Source organism: Pyricularia oryzae, chromosome 2 (assembly GCF_000002495.2).
Source record: "Pyricularia oryzae 70-15 chromosome 2, whole genome shotgun sequence".
Taxonomy (NCBI): domain Eukaryota; kingdom Fungi; phylum Ascomycota; class Sordariomycetes; order Magnaporthales; family Pyriculariaceae; genus Pyricularia; species Pyricularia oryzae.
Genome location: NC_017850.1, coordinates 2843194 through 2861717, shown reverse-complemented (window position 1 = coordinate 2861717; position 18524 = coordinate 2843194). Strand labels below are relative to the sequence as shown.

The window sequence follows — 18524 nt, the reverse complement described above, 5'->3', positions numbered from 1 at the left end:
GAATCCAGTCTGTCTGTACCTTGGTAAGGTCAGGTATAGTAGTCATGACTCATTAGTCATAGTCAACCCAGCTCAGCCCTTCCAGGCCTGCCCCGTACGCGAAACCTTGGAGAAATGACACCCAAAAGGAAACGTAGAAAAATATGTTTTCCACCAGATGCAACCCCAGACGCAATGATATAAACTCCTTGCAAACGTTATTTTGCAAGACTTCCAAAAATAAAATGCCAGTGCAACCCTCTAGGCGTTGGCGAAGGCTTGCCAACACGTACATTCTCTACAAAAGGCCCGCGGAAGACCTGCGCCTCCCTTCTTGGCCTTTTGTCCGGACATCGTCCTGTCCGAGTCTCCGAGGGAAACCTCTGTATATTTTCTCTCTCTCCCTCTCCCTTGGGAACCCCTGCGTGTTTTGTTCCCGACATCTCGAGCCCGTCCCGTCATGTATTCCTGATTGCACGCCGCAACCCACAGCAGCCGCGCGTGCCGCGGTAATCTCCTGTTGGTTGTATGCCAAGCGGTATGGCGGAGCAAGATAAATGAGGAAAAGACTGAATAAATGGTAAAATACACATCCCAGGCTCTATCATTTCACATCAACTTTTGCTTACATAGAGCCAAGTCGGCTTGTATGGAGCGTGCATTTTGGAATTTTCGGTTGGGCTTTAATGCTGGCCACGCACGACGCACCATGATGGGAATCTGGGTCTCTATACATCAAGTTTGTGGCTCTACTCGTCAGCTGAGCTATCACTAGCCCTGGTGAGGCAGATTTGTTACAAAGTATGTGGGTGTGGGTGTTCTCGACAGCAGCACACAGGGACAACGATGTCGGCAGGTTCGGGCGCCGTCCACATAGCATCGCTTCAATCAGTGCCACTAGGTATATGCACTTCAATGTTCCCTCGGAGATCTATGGAGCTCTAGAACTTGCAGAACAAGGTGAAACACGGACCACCAAGTGGCAATAAGCTATACGGGACGGGTAGCGCGAGGCGAAGCTGTCAGTGTCAGCAGAAACCAGTAGCCTTGGTACCTATACCGCAGTGTCTGTCGTCAGCTCGGTCGTCCGGTATTTCGAAAGGGATTGCCCGAATCTGCCTCACCGGTGTGGACTATCAGCAAATACCGGTGAGTGCACTTCCGCGATTGCCCGGTTTTACCCTTTTGAGATGCACATTATTATAGTGCAAGTTTAGTCAGTCAGTGAGTCTGTAGTTGGGCAAATAACTATGAGCTTGTCCGAGAGCCGAGTATGCCCGTGGATGTCTTTTCTATATTTCACTGCAGGCTACTCTGGCACTGGTAGGCAAGCAGTTTCTCAAACAAGCCCGTTATAAATCTTTGACTGTTGGAAGAAATCAGGTCGAAAAGGCCCCACGTAGCGACGCTGAGATGAAAGAAAACCACAGACGCTATATGCGTAGAATCGCTCATAATACTCTGGATGGGTTTGCAAACGGCTTGCCCATCTCGTACAAAACAGAGCTTCCTTTCCGATACGTCACTTTCTCATTCAATTTTATGGTGGTATAAATCGGAGACAGTGGGCACAAGAGTCGGGAGGGCAGCTGGAAAATGGGCAGATACAAAATGGGAAGGCAGTGTCACCGCGTCTCGCTCGTCAACGTCCCAAACACCTTGGCAGCGGGATATATCGCATACATCCAAGTTCAAGATATCTGTCTGCTACAGGCTTGGCCATCTCCGCTTCGAAACGCTGGGCAAGAATATAAAATATCAAGACATCCAGATACAAGATGCGATATCTCCTCCTCACCCTAACGGACATCACACAATGCGAAGTGTATGTGACGGGGCCTCGACAAACGCAGACACCCCTTCCAAACCTGCCACAGGACCAGAAAGCGAACAGCAGGCACACAGGCTATTTAAGGGCCCAGGAGAGGCCAGCTTTCACCGCGCCACGGGGGTGCTGGGATCCGTTCCCTGCCCCCGTGGTGCAGTTGGAAGCTCGTAGGGGACTCGTCCCCTTACGCCCTTCCAACGCAAGGACCGGGGTTCGACCCCGGGCCTTGCCACGAAGTAAAACCCCAAGGGGGTTTTCGTAGCCAGGTACCCTACGGGCTGCCTGGTGAGCTTTTTGTGGTTTGTTCCCATGTGAATGACTTCCACGGCTTTCTGAAGCAAACAAAGGAGTAAGAATAACAATGTTTTGACTTGTCGTTACTTTTTGGGCATGAGCCGTGTGGTGTTTGCTATTCTTTATTTCACTCTCAGCTTCCGTTCAGAATGCAGGTGACATGGTAGCAGCCTGATATTATTTTCACAGCCCGTTGATCTACAAATGACACAAAGACTACAAACCACGCTAGAAGGCATGACAGGCGCAGTCTCATTTTTTTCATCGGTGAATACCGCTGCTACAAATAGCCCAAAAAAATGTCTGGGTCTGCCTGATAGATGGTTGTCAGGAGGCCTTGTAATACCATGATTAGATATAAGCCATACCGAATGGCCCATAGACTACGATTTTCTAAAAATGGTTATACTGCGTCCAACATACTGAAGCACTGCTCAGAAACATGATCGCGCCTGCCTTTACTATACTAGTAAGATATCTAGACAACCAAGACGGCTGGCCTACCGAAAAATCGCAGAAGCATTACTTCAATCCCACAACCGCCCCCAAGTGCATCCCATGCCCTGCCAAAACACAAACCCAACCCTACCTTACCTTCCTCTTATCAGCCTCCACATTCCGAAACGGAAACCCACTGGTCCTCTTGTCCGCGCCCGTCCTCTTGCTGATCCTGCCCTTGTCGCCCGCAAACATTAGGCACCACAGCCCAAAGGCGGCCAGGACGCCGCTGCCCACGAACCCGAGGCCGTAGGCCGCGGAGCCGCCCGTCGCGCCCCACCGCGCCCAGCTGTGGAACGCGTTGGCGGCGTGGTACAGCGCCGTCAGGAGGACTGCGGCGTCGGCGTAGGGTGAGATGGAATCGTCGGCGGAGGCTGCGGGCGCGAGAGGGAGGACGCCCGACAGGGCGAGGGAGAGGAGGCTCAGCGCCAGCTGGGCTAGGCCTAGGTGACGGAGGGTGTAGATCTCGACTGCTGTTTTGGGGGAGGGCCAAAGGATGGATGGGTGGGTTTATGGTTAGCTGCGTGCCGAGTTTGTCTTTCATAGTATCAGGGTACTGTGCTCGCTGGAGAAGCCAAGGGCGGGAGGAGAGGGGGCTCCTACAGCTCGCTGGCTCATAGCCCTCAACCAGCATGGAATTGACGAAGCCTGGGGTGAGGAGCATGGGGAAAGCCTGCGCCCCCAGCCAGGCACAGGTTGCAAGACTGTATGCTGATATTGCCTGTTGATTAAAGGACATTAGATATTGAACATCGAGGTCGCTGCAATACAGGTCCCAAGGTTATGATCCACCGAAATGAGTACAGCACATACTTCCATCTCTGCTGAGGCTGATCGATGGTATCTATGATGGTTGTAGCGAGACTATAACCAGCAAAACTTCAGTAATTACGTTGTATAAATTCGCGGAGGACAAGTCCGACGTTGAATGAGGTCTGGTTATTGTCGTCAACGAATTGCATGTTATGTACGTCATTGGCTAGAGTAATTGAAGCACTGTCGTAGGGGTCCCTGGCCCTACGGCCCGATAGCTGCAAGTGCGCTAATCCAACACTTCTGATAGGCCAAAGGCCACGTCCTAAGCGCACCCCACTCCAGCTCATTTTGGGGGTCCCGCCACTGGATGGCCGATGTCGCATCGAAAAAGAACTGTCGCGACGAGGAGAAACGTTGTGCCACTCATGACAAAGATGGACTCTCTGCCCTCCTGAACTATTTTCTCGTCTTAACTTCACAATCATTCTACTGCTTTGAAAAAGAGCTGACAAGTTAGTCCTGGTCTCGGTTCTGATATCAACAATATTCAAATAGTCCGCAAGTATCAAATCATTCGCCTGACATCGATGCGATCTTGATACCATTCCAACGACACCCCCACACCCCACTTCGCCTCCCTCCAACCACCGAAGGCGTCCAACTGTCGGACTTGCAACCACGGCCCTCGGCGCCGCAGCCCCTCCTGATCTGCCGCCACGATGAGCGCCATCCTGTCCGTTGACGACCTCAACGACTTCATTAGCCCCGGCGTTGCGTGCATCAAGCCCGTCGAGACCCTGCCCGCCGCCGCCCCAACCGACCCCTCGCTCGAGCACGAAGTCATCCTCGACGGCCAACAGAATGGCTCCTCTTCGGCGGCCGCAGGACCGGCGCAAATATCCCTGACCGACTGCCTCGCCTGTTCAGGCTGCGTCACGTCTGCCGAGGCTGTGCTGGTCAGCCTGCAGAGCCACTCGGAGCTGCTGAGTGTCCTGGACTCGGCGCCCGCGCTGCAGGTTGTTCGTGATGAATCCACGGGCCAGTTCTCCGTAGAAGGGTTGGAAGACCCGGCGCGTCGGCTGTTCGTCGCGAGCGTTTCGCCACAGACCAGGGCAAGCCTTGCGGCCGCTAGCGGTCCTGGGGTGACTGAGCGGCAGGCTGGGCGCATGCTCGACAGGCTTCTAATGGGCCCAGAAGGTCTCTCGGCCGGTGGAAAGTGGGGGAACAAGTTCGCTTGGGTTGTCGACACAAATGCAGCAAGGGAGGCTTGCCTTGTTCTTGGCTCGGACGAAGTGCTGGACGCTGCTTCATCCACTACGCCCAAGAAACCAATCCTGACTTCCTCGTGTCCCGGTTGGGTCTGCTATGCCGAAAAGACACACCCTTACGTGCTTCCGCATCTATCGCGCGTCAAGTCTCCACAGGCTTTGGTGGGAACCTTGCTCAAGACGACGCTGAGCCGCACTCTTGGGGTCCCCGCTGACCGTATATGGCATTTGGCTCTCATGCCGTGCTTCGACAAGAAGCTCGAGGCAAGTCGCGAGGAGCTTACGGACTCGGTCTGGGCTGGAGATGGTAACCCCGGCAGGGGCACGCGCGATGTCGACTGCGTCATTACCAGCAAGGAGGTCTTTATGCTCACCGAATCGCGTGGAATCGACTTTTTCAACCTTCCAATGTCACCTGCATTGAAGCAGGAGCAATTTCCCGACAACAAAATCCACCACTTCCTTTTCCCGCCACGCCAAAGACACAGGCCTTCCCGTGCTGCTGGGACGTCGGGAGGGAATCTCCATTTTATTTTGCAAGATGTGCTAGCGCGGAACCCTGGCTCTCGCCTCGAGACCACGCGTGGCAGGAACATAGACGTTGTCGAATATGCCGTGCATGCGGGTGGGTCTAATGAAGTTCTATTCAAGGCCGGCAGATATTACGGCTTCCGCAACATCCAGAACCTCGTGCGCAAACTCAAGCCTGCCAAGCCCTCACGCATGCCCGGCGGCAAGCCCTTCGGCAGCGCAAGACGAGTACCGACGGGCAGGGCTGGCGCTGCTGGTGCAGCAACCGTCGAGAATACCTACGTTGAGGTAATGGCCTGCCCTGGTGGCTGTACCAACGGTGGTGGCCAGGTCAAGGCAGACGACCAAATAATTGTCGATCGACGGGGTTATACCACCAAGCCTGGTCCGCAAGAGCAAAAGGAGCTGCTTAGGGATGTGGACGAGGCGTATTTCTCGGGTGAGGACTCGGCTTCGGACCAAGAAGACTCTGAAGCCGGCGGCTCAGACGATTACCGAAACGGCGAACCCGTCTTTACCGATTTGGTTGATGGGATTAGTCCTTCATACATCCGGGATGTGCTGGCGCATTGGGCGACCCTGTCAGGGATAAGTCAGGATGTACTGGTGTACACCAGCTTCCGGGAGGTTATAAGTGATGTTGGAAAAGGCGGGAATGCCTTGACCGACAGTGAAAGAGTAGTGCAGCTTGCTGGGAAGATTGGCGGTGGCTGGTGATCCGGCGTTGATAAAGACCACTTTGCCTCTCCGTCCGCACATGGCGCATAGCGATAGCATAGCACATAATCAATGCATACAATCTTGATGATTGATCACCCACTACGAGTGGAAAACCCAAAGCCACCTCTGCCTGTGCCGTCCGGCCCCTTGGGTGCCCTAACGGCTTGAATACGTGGCCCTAAGTCGTTTTCACGCGGCGTGCCGGATCTAGGAGAGGCCGCTACATCACTGCCACCCCCGCGCCTCGGCTTCGGGGACGAGTTGGGGTCATAGAGCTCCCTGTTTGGTGGCGGTCGGCGCACTTGAGCATCGCTGTTGAGGTTGCTGTTGCTGTTGTTGATCTGGCCCTGGCCGCTGAAATTGTGGTTGTTGCTCATCCCGCCCCCACCACGGCCACCGCCGTCGCCTCTGCCTCGCCCATTGCCCCTGCTACCCCTCCGCCTGTGCCTCGCCGAGGCAACCCCTGCACCACCATCCGAAAGCGGCGGGGTGACGGTCCCCGGGGTGGAGGCACCCGAGTTGGTCGCGCCCGTCAAGTTTGCGGCAGACGGAGACGTCGACGGTTCGCCAAAGATTTTAGCCCGGGCCTCGTTATACCTGCGCTGCTTTTCCTCGCGCTGCAAGCGCATCTGCTCCTGCGTCGGCTGTTGGGTCGTGGTGGCCAGCCTTTCGCTGTCATCGATGGGTGTGTTGCCCGGCCTGCGGCTGAGGACCTTCATGGCCGGCTTGAAGACGACGGGGGTCACGTTGTTGGTTGCCGGAAGGTACTGGTGCGGCTGGAGATCCTCTGGTGCGTCGCTGGGTTTCACGAACAGCCATCCAGTGTTAGCTGGGGGAGCCGGGGCAAGAGGAGGAGAACGGAAGGAAAACTGAAGCAGGAGGGAGGGCGGCGGTCACGTACGCTGACTGCCATAGCCGCCGATTGGACTCCTCATGCCGAGCAATTCGTTCTGCGGTGGTCAGAGGCACGCCGCCATCGGGACTGCTGCCGGTGCTGCGCAGTATTTGTGTTGAAGGTGTTTTTGAGGCTGCGGCTTCGGGCTCCCAATCGTCATCCCATGCGTCGGGGACTGCGTTGCGGGGCATCGTTTCTTTTTTCTTTCTTTTTTTCTCTGATTTCTTATTCGACGAGTAGCTCAAGCAAGACCTGATCCTGTTAATTGAGAACAGAGATTTTTTTTAATAATTTTGTTATTGCTGTACGACTGGCGCCTATGGTTCGATTGTTCTATGCAAAAGGTGTTGATGATGTGCCCAAGGCCGACAGACCAGCAGGGTCGACATTTTGCGGGCGTAGGTTGTAGGGAGCTTTGTGTGATGTGGGGGCGAGGGGTCCGCTCCTGCATGTACCAGGCCATTGAATTCGGTAAGTCAGCCCAACTGTACCAAGCTCGGTACCACTGGCTTCGTTCCACTACCTCCCGCCCGTCATAATTAAAATCCAGGGCCAACTGCCAGCTTGAGATATTGCCAACAATCCCACGCATATTCCGCCCACAAATACCCCTAGCCAATTGCAACACAAAATCTTCCAAGGGTACGAAGCTCGTAAGTGGAGTGAGCTTATTCCAAGTACACGCCAAGCTGCAAGAATAAGCCAAACTGATTCCGTCCGAGTCAGCTGACCTCCCTCCAGCAAAACTACCAGCGCAACACTATCAACAAAACAAAATCCCCTCAAAGGCCGCCATGAACATCAACGACCTGAACAACAGTGGGCCCTCGTCCGCGGACCAGACCGCGTCCATGTCCGCAGCCGCCGCGTACGCTGCCGCCCAGGGCGACGCCGCCGCGGCGAGGCAGATTGCGTCGGGTCAGTGGAGCACTAAACGGATGCAGGAGGAGTTCGACCATGCCAAGGCAGGACTCGTCCATAAGGACTTTAAGCCCAGTAAGTTTCTAGAATCCCGGAAGAGATCATGGCCATGCTTGAGAGCTCCGGTGCTGATCCCTGGGCCTGATAGCCGACTATCCTGATCCTCTGAGGCCACGTCACGGCTTCAAGAATCCGTACGCGGGCAAATATCCCCAGGATGCCGAGAAGCAGTTGAAAGAGTTTTTGAACAGGGCTGATGCAAAGGCGTGAAGCTTTGGTGAACCAGAATATGGCAAGGTTCTTCGCGTTCAGGGGTATTGACTGGTTGAATGCCCCGGTTATGGCCGAGTGCCCGCTGTGAAGCTGGGCATAGCAGGCGGACTCGAGAGCCAGACGATGACATGATCACATTGGCGTTATGGAGTTTCGAAGGATTTCCGTGGTTTCCTATAGCACGATTGCATATATACACACCACATTTGTTGATGGCGCCTTGATGTTCACCTTGGAGTTCTTCTGTTTACCGGAGCCTCAGGAGCCTCGCGACGCTTTCTGTTCTCTGCGCGACCCCAAAGTCCTGGAGAGCAACGCCACTAGTATCGTTTGACTTTGCAAGACTCTCGGCTCACAACTTCCCAAGCCGGTCCGCCTGCTCTTCGTAGCTCAAGACTGGTGGCACAATGCCGATATGTGATCCGGCGTTGAATATTGAGAGGCAGTGTCTTCAATGCTTCTCTCGACCCATGTTGAGCTACGAATAACATAATATCATATCAGGATTCAATATAACGCCGACAATATCTAGCAGTCTTCGGAACCTCGGCTACAGGTGTGCATGCTCATCAAGCTCCCTAATGGTCGCTGAATTAGCTGACTGACTTGACCTATACCCATACAAAAAAAAAAAAAAGTCCAGGCGGGCATTCCACTAAAATCGGGAGTGGTTTTCTGTCGAATTTGAAGTAGACTTAGCAAGTCCTTTTTATCCATCTCAGAGTCGCATGGTTGCTGAGAATTAACCTGAAGTTTACAGGGCGACCATGGTAAAAGCCTGCGTTTCTCATCGTTGATTCCTTCGCACCCCGACATCAATCGACTTCATTCACTCACCATACAAGTTCTTCGATGGATATATTACTGCGTTTCTGCTAAATATAGAATCCTTACCTTTAGAAAGCTTTTGTCCCTCTCTAAAGTTTTGCAGTTGTTGAGATTAACTCGGAAACGTAAAATTGACCACAGTGACAAAACCAACACTCCTAAATGGTGGGTTCCTTCGACATTGCGTCAAAACAGGCTTGTCATGCACCATCATTAACCTTCATCTTTGCTTGTGATATGTTGAGGCCTGTTAACTGTGTACAAGCCTTTTGAACCAGGTCATGTCAGGATTCGTCTCAAGAGAAGATACGCAGAGTGAAAGACTAGGAGACGTTGGACAAGCAACATGTGTGTTAATCTAGCACTAATTGTTGTCGAGTCTTTGTGACCTGACGCGAATGTCAATCACCCAAGTACGTTAGACCGGATGGGATAGAGCAAGTCGTGTCAGTAGTCACACATTCCTACCCAGGTAAGGTTACGACGTGGCGGGAAGTTTTGTAGGCCAAAGGGCTTCAAAGTGTTTATGCTCATCAAGGGAAATGCCGCATTTTGAAAGGTTCGAGGAACATGATGTTCTCTCCAGCAAGCGGTGGCTTTGTTCCCTCTCTTGGCTTACAGTGGCCTATTCCATTGAGACGTTCAAATGGGTTCGAGGCATGGAGTATCCTGAAATTCCGAGAATGGAATCATGGCCTATGTCCGATTGGCAGGTGGGTTCCAATTCATGTATATATATAAATAGCGGTCTGAGATGTTGGTTCCAAATGTGATGAGTGCAAGCAAAAGTACTACTGCATGGACCTGTTAACACAGAGAAGCTATCATCGTGAGTGCAGTTCGCGACAGCGTCGAAGGTTTGTGGCACATCATTTTCGGCAGAACAGCGAGACCTGCGAGGGCTATGCGAATCCGTGGATTAGTGGCGTGTGGTATCTAAAGATGTCGCTGTACACAATTCCCAATACAATTTACCATGTCACTTGCTGGCTTTGACCGCGGCATTGGTACCTGTCCCATGTGCTTGTGAGAGAACGGCGCATAGGGAGGGAGGGGCGTGTGCGCAACACGGGTGTACAGTCATTTAAATTAAGTATCATCTATCATATTCACACGTAGCACAAAAGTACCTCTATAGATACTTTACCGGTACGATACGACGAGATGCTCAGCCACTTTGCTTCTGCAGAGGTGGTGAGCTGACCTCAGCTTGAGAGTAGTATCGAGTAAGGAGTGATATCAGAATTCGGAGATGTTCTTCAAATCTAATGGGGGTAGAACTGAGAAAAAGAGGATGAAATGAAGATATACGAGTTGGATTCAATATTCGGTTGCCGGCAAGCGTCTGACGTGTGCAAGGGCTTAAAATTCAATGTTAGTTTCTCCACGTGCTTTGCAAAGATTCGGAGTCATTGATGGCGAACTTGCCCAGAAGCTATAACACACCATTTCGGAGGAGGACAGGGATGGAAATAGATGACGGCAAGACTTGCTTTTGTACCGTTCAGTTGGGCAGTGTTCGGCGCGCCCATAGGGACGCACAGCAAGCCAGCTCCAGCTCCAGCTCCAGCTCCACTGAACCGGTAGATGTGACGCCTTGCCTCGGCAGGGCGTAGCTCCAACGAGGTGTTCGGACATGGGATTTTGGAGTTCGCTCTTTTTTTTTTTTTTTTTTTTTTCTTTTTTGCCCGACGGAAATAGACTGACCAAGGGAACAAAGGACCGGCTGAGATCGATCCTATGACAGAGTATCTGAGGAACTACCTAAAATAAATGACGATACATCTGCTCATTGTTGGGAACAAGTCTGAAGTGCTTACAATGCGGGGAAGATGTGTGATTAATCAGATAGTAGGTCTCCGGAGGTTTTTCTTTCTCACGTCCTCTTATTTGTTGGGCTTGGCCCGTTCCGTGGTAGGAGCATGCAAGTCTGGACTTCTGGGTCCAAGAAGCTGGGATTGATTTGAAACGACAGCTTGAACGCTCCATGTGGTTGACCAACAAGAAAACGAAAGGCCGAATTGTGGGAACCTAGACAAATTTGTTCTGGAATTTAAGCTGTCGTTGCTAACTTTGTGTTTGTTTATATCGAACGGCAATGTCTATTCTAGTTCGGTATTTCAATAAATTGCCGTGTTTCTCGAGAGTAGACAAGACTTGTACACAAGCTAGGGGTGACTGGTCCAAGAGGAGTCGAAAAAGCTGTACAAAAGAGAGGTAATCAATCGCTTTACTCCAGTCCAGATTGGGAGCTGGGTTCGGTGAATGAAGGAAAATAATGAATTGACCGTACCCCGGCCAATGACAATTCTCCATACTAAACCTATTCAGGTATACTGTAAAATACCGGACTTGTGCCCATAGCCGCAGAGAAAACTAAGAGGACTAATTCCTAATTCCCTCGGAACTCTTTTTTTTTTTTTTTTTTTTTTTTTTTTCTCTCGCGTCTACCTACATTTATTCATTTATTTATTGAACAAGTACCACGTACCTTACTTACCTATCTACCTACCTAGGTAGGTAGCAAGCTAGGTAGGTTGGCAGCTACCTGTACTCATATTTACCTCAATCCTATCTCCCCCGCCTGCCTTCCATAGCTGGACTAGCTCTCCGTAGCTGTGCGACTAGGCTCAACTAGACTACCTCCTATAGGTAGGCACTGTGCCTCTCTGGGCCGTCCACCCCCACTATTTCAAATTCAAGTATTCCCTCGTCCATTCGGCGGATGCTTCGCAAATCGAGAATCTATCACTCTCGAATGCCGTTCTTACGCAGACATCCCGCAGTACCATCTATAACCCTCTACGCCCACCAGGTCAATCGCCCTAACATTTTACTGCCCACCTCCACTGTCTACTTGCACGCCCGCTCTTTCACGTCAATACGATCATCTATAAAACTATCAACACGCGAAACACGAGCCAACGCGCAACAAGCTGGCGTGTTTGCTAGGCTTTTGGCTCGCTTTGACTCCACGGCCAAGTCGACTTTCTCCCCCTGTCTCACTTGGATAGGGACCCGGCTCGTCTCAAGAGTTGATCGCGCACCAGCAGTAAAAGAGCGCAACCACGGCGCCGAGCAAACATGTCGAGCATCGTTAGTGGACAGCATTCTGGGTTTGGTACCGGTTCGGGCGCGGGAAGCGGCAATTTTGATCTCCTACGAAGGGCAACTCACGCCGTCATGAGGTAAGTCTGACTTGAGTTTTTTTTTTTTGTCTTCTTTATTTCATACTTTTATTAGTTGTCTCTATTTTTCACCACACAATCCGTCAAGAGAGAAAGAAAAAGCCTTGTGGAAACCTTCATCACCCCGCTCGCATACTTACTTCCCTGCCACCTACCTATTTCATAATACCGAGTTGGTACTCAAGTACTATTGGCGTTGGCTTTCCCAACGAAGCACCCGTCGCAAGTGCTTTGCTCAACCAAACATAAGCCTGTCACCGTAACAAGCTTCCTCTCATGGATACAAACACATGCCATCCCCTGGGCGCGACATTGCACCCTCGGCCCAATGATGGCTTCTGTTGAGCTTCCAGAACTTGGCCTGTTTTACTCCAACACCCCAATTGCTCCAAACTCTCTGTCTAGCTGCTACAACCCCACCAGGCTGCACACCAAATCTCCAAACGCCAAGCAAGCTCAGGGCACATCACAAAAAGGAATAAAAAAAAAGTTCGGACAATGGAAGCCGGTTGATGCAGCCGGTTACAGCGCACTGGTCAAGAATTCTCGGGATCTTCGCTCCGGCTAAGAGCCACCAAATGCAGCTGTTTTGCGTTGCCAGTCGCGCTGGGTCAGTGACCACCTACGCACACTAGCTCTGCATTGGCTCTCGTGTCCTTTTCTTAGCAGCCTCCTACCCAATACATCACCTAGGTACATCCCAAGGGACTTACCAAGACAAGATGGGAAAAACAAGAGAATACAACCCACCCACTACGCTCATTGTACCGTACATCCAACCGAGCGGCCGACCTGTCCAGCCTCGCACCAGTGGTGATGGGGATTTTGAGGGCAAAATAATCTCGAAACAGATTCGCTCCATCTTTGGCAGTATCAACGTCATCATAGCCCCAGAATTAATGTCCACTGATACCCCTCCGCCATGGTGTGCCCCGGTCGAGTCAGCTTAGCGCACCCGAAGTTGGGTAGGCCCGTTTAGCTGTGTATTAGCCTGGTTGGCACTGATGGAGCTCTCTTCCCCGTCAGTGATTTACTACTGTACGAGGCAATGAGCAGCAGCTTGCCGTGGTTGCTTAGAAAAAAAGAAGACAAGCACACACCAGATTCGGATTGTTTTTTCTTCTCTTTTCAAGCCGTTACCGTCCGTCTTTGGTTGGGCGGTGCATCCTTGCATCAGTTTAGGGAGTTTGCCTAATTGCCCGCTGCTGCCATTTTCAGAGCTCCTTGGGAATCAGGCCCGAACGAGTTGTTGGGTCCGTTGGATGGCTGGCTTGGCTTGAAGGTACCAGTTACTTTGTTACTTTGCACACAGCCGTTTGATTTCCCACATGCCATCAACGAACGGGCTGGCTTCCTTGCACCCCTCTTCTCAGAACAACCAACCAAGAAAGAAAAAAAAAACAAGACAACCAAAACTATCATGAACCCAAACAAGTACACAAAGAAGCCCAAAGCCAAGCACCACCCCCTGGCTTCGCCGCCACAATCGAGGTTGAGAAGCATGCGTGCTGCAACGGACGGAGTGACCGGCAGTGACGGCTTATCATTTTCGATTTGTCTACGCTTGCAGACTCCCAATGTCTGACTCGCCTATGTGAGCAAAGCTTGGACTTGCAGGTCGGTCACGTAAACTTAGGTCGAGTCGATCAAGAATTGACTGGTCTGGGTTTCGTGTACTGTACGGACGGGGCCAGGGGGGGGGGGGGAAGCAGTCAGCCATTGCTGGCAGTGGAGTACGGTATCTGAACTGTACCCGTTACTTGACTTGGCCCTTTTTACCCAAGCTATTATGGGTCGCTTTTGCGATGGCCCCATCCATGCCATCCCATAGTCAGGAGCGCCCCTACCCCTCCCGCACTTGTGCAAATATTCCCTCGCATTTGGGTTCTTAAGGCCAAGCAGAACAGCCAGCCAGCAGGCAAAGCAGCCGCCGGAACGCTTGTCCTATCCATCCATCCATCCATCCGTCCCCCACTTTGAAAACCAACCCTCGCATTCGAGCACGGCAAGCACATGGCAAGCATCAAGGGTGTATGCAACGCTCGGAGCAGCTTTGCAATTGCGAGAGAGGCATAAAAAAATTTCACACTTTTACGCCGTGTTGACGATTTTCTCCCCCACGTTCCTGCTCGTTCGCAGCCGTCAAATGCAGCAGCGCGCAATTTTACAAACTAAGCCCATTATCGTCAGCAGTCAAAACTCTGCTATCCACCCGTATTTGCATTGAGCCTACCTGACTACCTTAACACTGCCTTACCTAACCTAATCACTTACCTGGGCCCAAGCATCTTGACTTTGCCTCTATCTGCCTATCTCCCTTGCGCTAGCTACCTTACCTACCTACCTTGCCTACCTTACCTTGCCTGCCTGCCTGCATTGCTTGCCTGTCTGTCTTATGGTATTTCTCCGTCTGCCCGCCACTTGACTGTTCTGCCGCCCCAAGCTTTCAAACATCGAATCTTCAATTTGACTTCCGTTTTTTGTTCGCTGCCTCCTATTGGCGCGCCCCTTGTCGGGAGAAGTTACTTTGGTGGCAACCCCTCCCGTCGCCTCAAATTCCAGAAGCAAAGCCACAGTTCAGCTCCCAACTCTCACGCCGGGCTGTGTTGTACTGTGGTGCTGCTTCTACAGTAACACAAACTTATCAACCCACCCTTGTAGCCAGCCCACATGTGGCGGCCATCATCATAATCCAGTCCATTTCAAATCCAAATCACTTTGATTGTCATCGTCGCTTCATCACGCAGGCTGCATCTTTGGGTGGCGCTTTGGCGAACTTTTTTGCTGTTTTTATTTTTTATTTTTATTTTTTTATACTTTTTTTACCTTTTTTTTTATTTTTTATTCTAGTCCACTTCTTATCCGCTCACCCAGTCTTTCTTCTCTGCATCAACTGCCTGTCACCCCGATTTGCACCGAGGTCTTCAAAATGACAACATCGGTGGGCAATATTAACGGCCAACATAGGACTGCTGCCGGATCCGAGGACGATGGGGTGGATCACATTGGCATCGATACCCCACGTTCGGGCATCGCTACACCGCAACCTGATCTCCAGGATAAGCGGCTTCCGAGTATCATGAGCTCTTTTGGACAGGTTCGTTATTTTTTCAACCTTTTTTCGTTTAGCATTTCCTCTACGACTGGACTAGCTACGAATGCGTCCTCGAATAATACCGTTTCTGGCGACGAAAGGCTACACCGTTCTGCTTCTGGTTCTGCTTCTGCTTCTTCTTCTCCCCAACATCCCGACAGCCCAAGAATATTGCCTTCTGAAGTGCCCGAGCTCTCAGAAGACAAAATCCCCCCCGTGTCGTTCGAGAAGGCTGCTGCTATGCCTTCCAAGGAACTTCCTTCGTCTTGCGACGGACTTTCCCCGTACCCCACCCCTCCTACCTCTCAACGCGGGTCTCTGCAGTGTGGCGTTTTGGGCGACACCAGTGGTGAGGGAGGCATCTGTGGGCATACTTCTGCTGTTGCACCTTCGCACAGCCGCAACCAGAGTAGCTCCGATGTCGTCCAACGGCAGACTGCCGGCCCGTCCAAAACCCTAGCATCTGTTGTCACACAGCCGTGCAGCGTGCTTGCCAGTCATTTTTCTTATAAACATCAACAAAGTTCTGCTTTTGTATCCTCATCTCCAAGCCGGGATGAGGGGATTGTTGCATCTTTGTGCAAAAAGCCAGCGAGCACTGCGCATCCCACGAAGCTAACGAGTGAGGGTAAAAAGAGCGGCCACTCTACGCCAACTCGATCTCTATCCACGGCGCACGCATCCCGGAGTGGTAGTCACGAAGATAAGGCCAACGGCACAAGCACCGGCACGAGCACGCCGTCGCTTCGGTCTGGGGAGCAGGTGGCAGCGCCCAAGGGCAAGCTTACGGTCAAAATCACCGAGGGCAGGGGGGTCAGGAAGTGCCGGGACCCCTACGTTGTGGCGGTTTGCCAACGAAGCGAGCTGATATCAGGTGGCCCGAGGACATTCGAGGATGAAGATGAACTATCAGTGTCGACCCCGCTCGGCGGCGTTCCCATCTCACGTTCAGGTAGTGACATGGGTAGAACCCCCATGGCCATCCCCATGAGGAGCCGGCAGAGCAGCAACACCAGCGTCACCGAGTACAACACCTTTAGGAACCGGACGAGGCGTACCTTTACTAGGCCAAAGTGGGATGCGGAAGCTGTCTTGTAAGCGGCTACTGGGAATCTTTACTGGGAGCAATGACATACTGACTGTTCACAGTGACGTCAACGACAAGGACATGCGTGTGGAAATCACTATCTGGGAGCATGGCGCGAATGGAGAAGAGTTCTTGGGCTCTGTCGAGCTCGAGGCGAGCAAGGAAGTCCCACTGAGGGGCTGGTTCCCGCTGGTTGGACACGCTGACACCGTTGCCGAGAACGCACCTACTGGAGAGATTTACGTCGAGGCCCTGTATGAGGCGACAGGCCGTAAACACTACGGTCCCGACGACTTTGAAATCCTTAAACTTATTGGGAAAGGGACGTTCGGCCAGGTCTATCAGGTGCGGAAAAGGGACACTAAACGCATCTACGCCATGAAAGTCCTCTCGAAAAAGGTTATCGTACAAAAGAAAGAAGTGGCGCACACTGTTGGGGAGAGGAATATTTTGGTTCGGACAGCAACGTCAAATTCGCCCTTTATCGTCAGCCTTAAGTTCTCATTCCAGACACCCACAGACCTCTACCTTGTTACAGACTACATGTCTGGAGGTGAGCTCTTCTGGCATTTGCAAAAAGAGGGCCGCTTCGAGGAGAAGAGGGCCAAGTTTTACATTGCCGAGCTCATTCTCGCTATACAACATTTGCACAATAACGACATAGTATACCGGGATCTCAAGCCCGAAAACATCCTCCTCGACGCAACAGGCCACATTGCGCTTTGCGATTTCGGTCTATCAAAGGCAGATCTGGCGCAGAATGACACTACAAACACCTTCTGCGGCACAACTGAGTACCTTGCCCCCGAAGTGTTGCTGGACGAGGCGGGCTACACGAAGATGGTAGACTTTTGGTCGCTGGGCGTTCTAGTCTTCGAGATGTGCTGTGGGTGGAGTCCTTTCTATGCTGAGGACACACAGCAGATGTACAAGAACATTGCCTTTGGCAAGGTACGGTTCCCCAAAGACACTTTGTCTGTCGAGGGGCGAAACTTTGTCAAGGGTTTGCTCAACCGGAACCCAAAGCACAGGCTGGGAGCCACCAACGACGCCGAGGAGCTGAAGCAGCACCCTTTCTTCCGGGATGTCGATTGGAACGCTCTGCAAAAGAGGCAGATCACGCCCCCCTTCAAGCCGAAATTGAAGTCAGAGACAGATGTCTCCTACTTCGACCCTGAATTTACCAACGCGCTGGACACGAATGGTTCTCTCAACGAGCGCGCCGCGCAGTTGGCCAAGGGAGTAGGATACGGGAACTCGACACCCCTTTCACCATCGGTCCAAGCAAACTTCCAAGGCTTTACCTTCACAGGGGAGAGCACTCTGGAGGAGAACATGAGGGACCGGTACGGCAACGACGACGAGGATATGGACGACTTTGATCGAGCCAAAGAAGACCACGATTGGGACGATCTGGACGATCTGAACCCTCGCAACGGCAACCGGATGAGCGGCATCGTTCGGTCCACGGGAAACGATGAGCACATGTTTAGCAATTCGCAGTTTGACATGTAGCATATTAGCACATGGAACAGCGAGTTTGCCAGAGGGTGTATGGAGCTCATTGAGCGGAAAGAGACCCTACCCGCTGATTTGAATGCCTTTTGTCTTACGATTTTGTTCTAGTCCGTTTCACGACTCAACTGAAGCATGAGACGCTATGTTTTGTTTCTTTGTTTATCACAATACCCCCCCATCGACCTCCACTACATCTGCGTATCTTTGCATTCGTCACTACCCAGAACCCACCCATCCGAAAAAAGAACCAAAAAACATGAAATGGAATATCATCTTGCATTGGCAGATACGGGCGGTGTTTGCATCATGAATCGTCGTTTCCTTTTCCTTTTTTTCTTTTTCCTTTCTTAAAAACATGACACACAACACATCAATTTGGAACGGCGATAGGAAGGCGTTCTAAGGTGGTTTATTTCTCTGTATTCTGTGGGATCCTGGCGTGGTTCTGCTAAACCACGGCTGGCTTGATACTGATTGGCTTTTTGATGTATTCAAAGGAAAAATGAAAACAAAATGGCATACTTTGATCCTTCTTATCTTTCCGCTTCTTTGTCTATCTTTTGTAGCTGTTTGAACACGACAAGAAAACGCATATCGTGTATAACCTTTTGCCACTCACAAGATAAGAGAACCCATGACTGATTACCGTCTCATTACTTTCTGTCCTGTATTATTTTCTCTTCTACCCGTTTTAACCTTTCTCATCCTGTCTTTGATTTTCCCGTCCCTTCCTTTCGGGGCGGTCATGTTATTTTTTATGTTCCTTTTCTCCTTTTTATATATTGAATGATTATGAGGGAACGACGTTCAAGCGGCATAACCGAGCATCAGCGGAGAAACATTGAT

At 51.6% G+C, this 18524-nt stretch overlaps 7 protein-coding genes across 7 annotated transcripts; 4 read left to right on the top strand and 3 right to left on the bottom strand.

Annotated features, from left to right (window-relative positions):
* Window positions 1-2376: 2376 nt before the first annotated feature.
* MGG_14774 (uncharacterized protein) lies at window positions 2377-3510 on the bottom strand. The gene is made up of 3 exons (XM_003714116.1): window positions 3413-3510; window positions 3203-3320; window positions 2377-3072 (listed from the first exon to the last, which is right to left on the bottom strand). Exons 1-3 carry the CDS (start codon window positions 3416-3418, stop codon window positions 2687-2689), a joined length of 510 nt encoding a protein of 169 aa, XP_003714164.1. The 5' UTR covers window positions 3419-3510; the 3' UTR covers window positions 2377-2686.
* A 251-nt stretch (window positions 3511-3761) lies between these two features.
* Window positions 3762-7039, top strand: MGG_14526 (cytosolic Fe-S cluster assembly factor nar-1). Its single transcript, XM_003714114.1, has one exon. The coding sequence runs from the start codon at window positions 4075-4077 to the stop codon at window positions 5869-5871; it is 1797 nt and encodes a 598-aa protein (XP_003714162.1). The 5' UTR covers window positions 3762-4074; the 3' UTR covers window positions 5872-7039.
* Window positions 6142-6960, bottom strand: MGG_01253 (uncharacterized protein; the record flags this gene model as incomplete). The annotated part of the gene is made up of 3 exons (XM_003714115.1): window positions 6142-6153; window positions 6177-6672; window positions 6776-6960. 3 exons carry the CDS (start codon window positions 6958-6960, stop codon window positions 6142-6144), a joined length of 693 nt encoding a protein of 230 aa, XP_003714163.1.
* A 234-nt stretch (window positions 7040-7273) lies between the features above and the next one.
* MGG_01252 (uncharacterized protein) lies at window positions 7274-8165 on the top strand. The gene is made up of 3 exons (XM_003714113.1): window positions 7274-7422; window positions 7511-7765; window positions 7839-8165. Exons 2-3 carry the CDS (start codon window positions 7564-7566, stop codon window positions 7958-7960), a joined length of 324 nt encoding a protein of 107 aa, XP_003714161.1. The 5' UTR covers window positions 7274-7422; window positions 7511-7563; the 3' UTR covers window positions 7961-8165.
* Window positions 8166-9860: 1695 nt separating this feature from the next.
* On the bottom strand, window positions 9861-10778 carry MGG_15655 (uncharacterized protein). The gene is made up of 2 exons (XM_003714112.1): window positions 10238-10778; window positions 9861-10152 (listed from the first exon to the last, which is right to left on the bottom strand). Exons 1-2 carry the CDS (start codon window positions 10427-10429, stop codon window positions 10057-10059), a joined length of 288 nt encoding a protein of 95 aa, XP_003714160.1. The 5' UTR covers window positions 10430-10778; the 3' UTR covers window positions 9861-10056.
* Window positions 10779-11551: 773 nt separating this feature from the next.
* MGG_15654 (uncharacterized protein) lies at window positions 11552-13407 on the top strand. The gene is made up of 2 exons (XM_003714111.1): window positions 11552-11979; window positions 12385-13407. Exons 1-2 carry the CDS (start codon window positions 11876-11878, stop codon window positions 12545-12547), a joined length of 267 nt encoding a protein of 88 aa, XP_003714159.1. The 5' UTR covers window positions 11552-11875; the 3' UTR covers window positions 12548-13407.
* Window positions 13408-14908: 1501 nt separating this feature from the next.
* On the top strand, window positions 14909-18267 carry MGG_14773 (AGC/AKT protein kinase; the record flags this gene model as incomplete). Its single annotated transcript, XM_003714110.1, has 2 exons — window positions 14909-16167; window positions 16223-18267. 2 exons carry the CDS (start codon window positions 14909-14911, stop codon window positions 17673-17675), a joined length of 2712 nt encoding a protein of 903 aa, XP_003714158.1. The 3' UTR covers window positions 17676-18267.
* Between the last annotated feature and the right edge of the window lie 257 nt (window positions 18268-18524).

Bases quoted from the DNA above. Each gene is read 5' to 3' on its own strand.
- MGG_14774 (XM_003714116.1), bottom strand. The intron at 3,073-3,202 runs GTAGGAGCCCCC...CCCCCAAAACAG, and splicing joins GGGCTATGAGCCAGCGAGCT to CAGTCGAGATCTACACCCTC.
- MGG_14526 (XM_003714114.1), top strand. From the start codon at position 4,075: ATGAGCGCCATCCTGTCCGTTGACGACCTCAACGACTTCATTAGCCCC.
- MGG_01252 (XM_003714113.1), top strand. From the start codon at position 7,564: ATGAACATCAACGACCTGAACAACAGTGGGCCCTCGTCCGCGGACCAG. The intron at 7,766-7,838 runs GTAAGTTTCTAG...TGGGCCTGATAG, and splicing joins CCATAAGGACTTTAAGCCCA to CCGACTATCCTGATCCTCTG.
- MGG_15655 (XM_003714112.1), bottom strand. From the start codon at position 10,429: ATGTCCGAACACCTCGTTGGAGCTACGCCCTGCCGAGGCAAGGCGTCA. The intron at 10,153-10,237 runs GTGTGTTATAGC...TTGAATTTTAAG, and splicing joins CCCTGTCCTCCTCCGAAATG to CCCTTGCACACGTCAGACGC.
- MGG_15654 (XM_003714111.1), top strand. From the start codon at position 11,876: ATGTCGAGCATCGTTAGTGGACAGCATTCTGGGTTTGGTACCGGTTCG. The intron at 11,980-12,384 runs GTAAGTCTGACT...CTCTCTGTCTAG, and splicing joins GCAACTCACGCCGTCATGAG to CTGCTACAACCCCACCAGGC.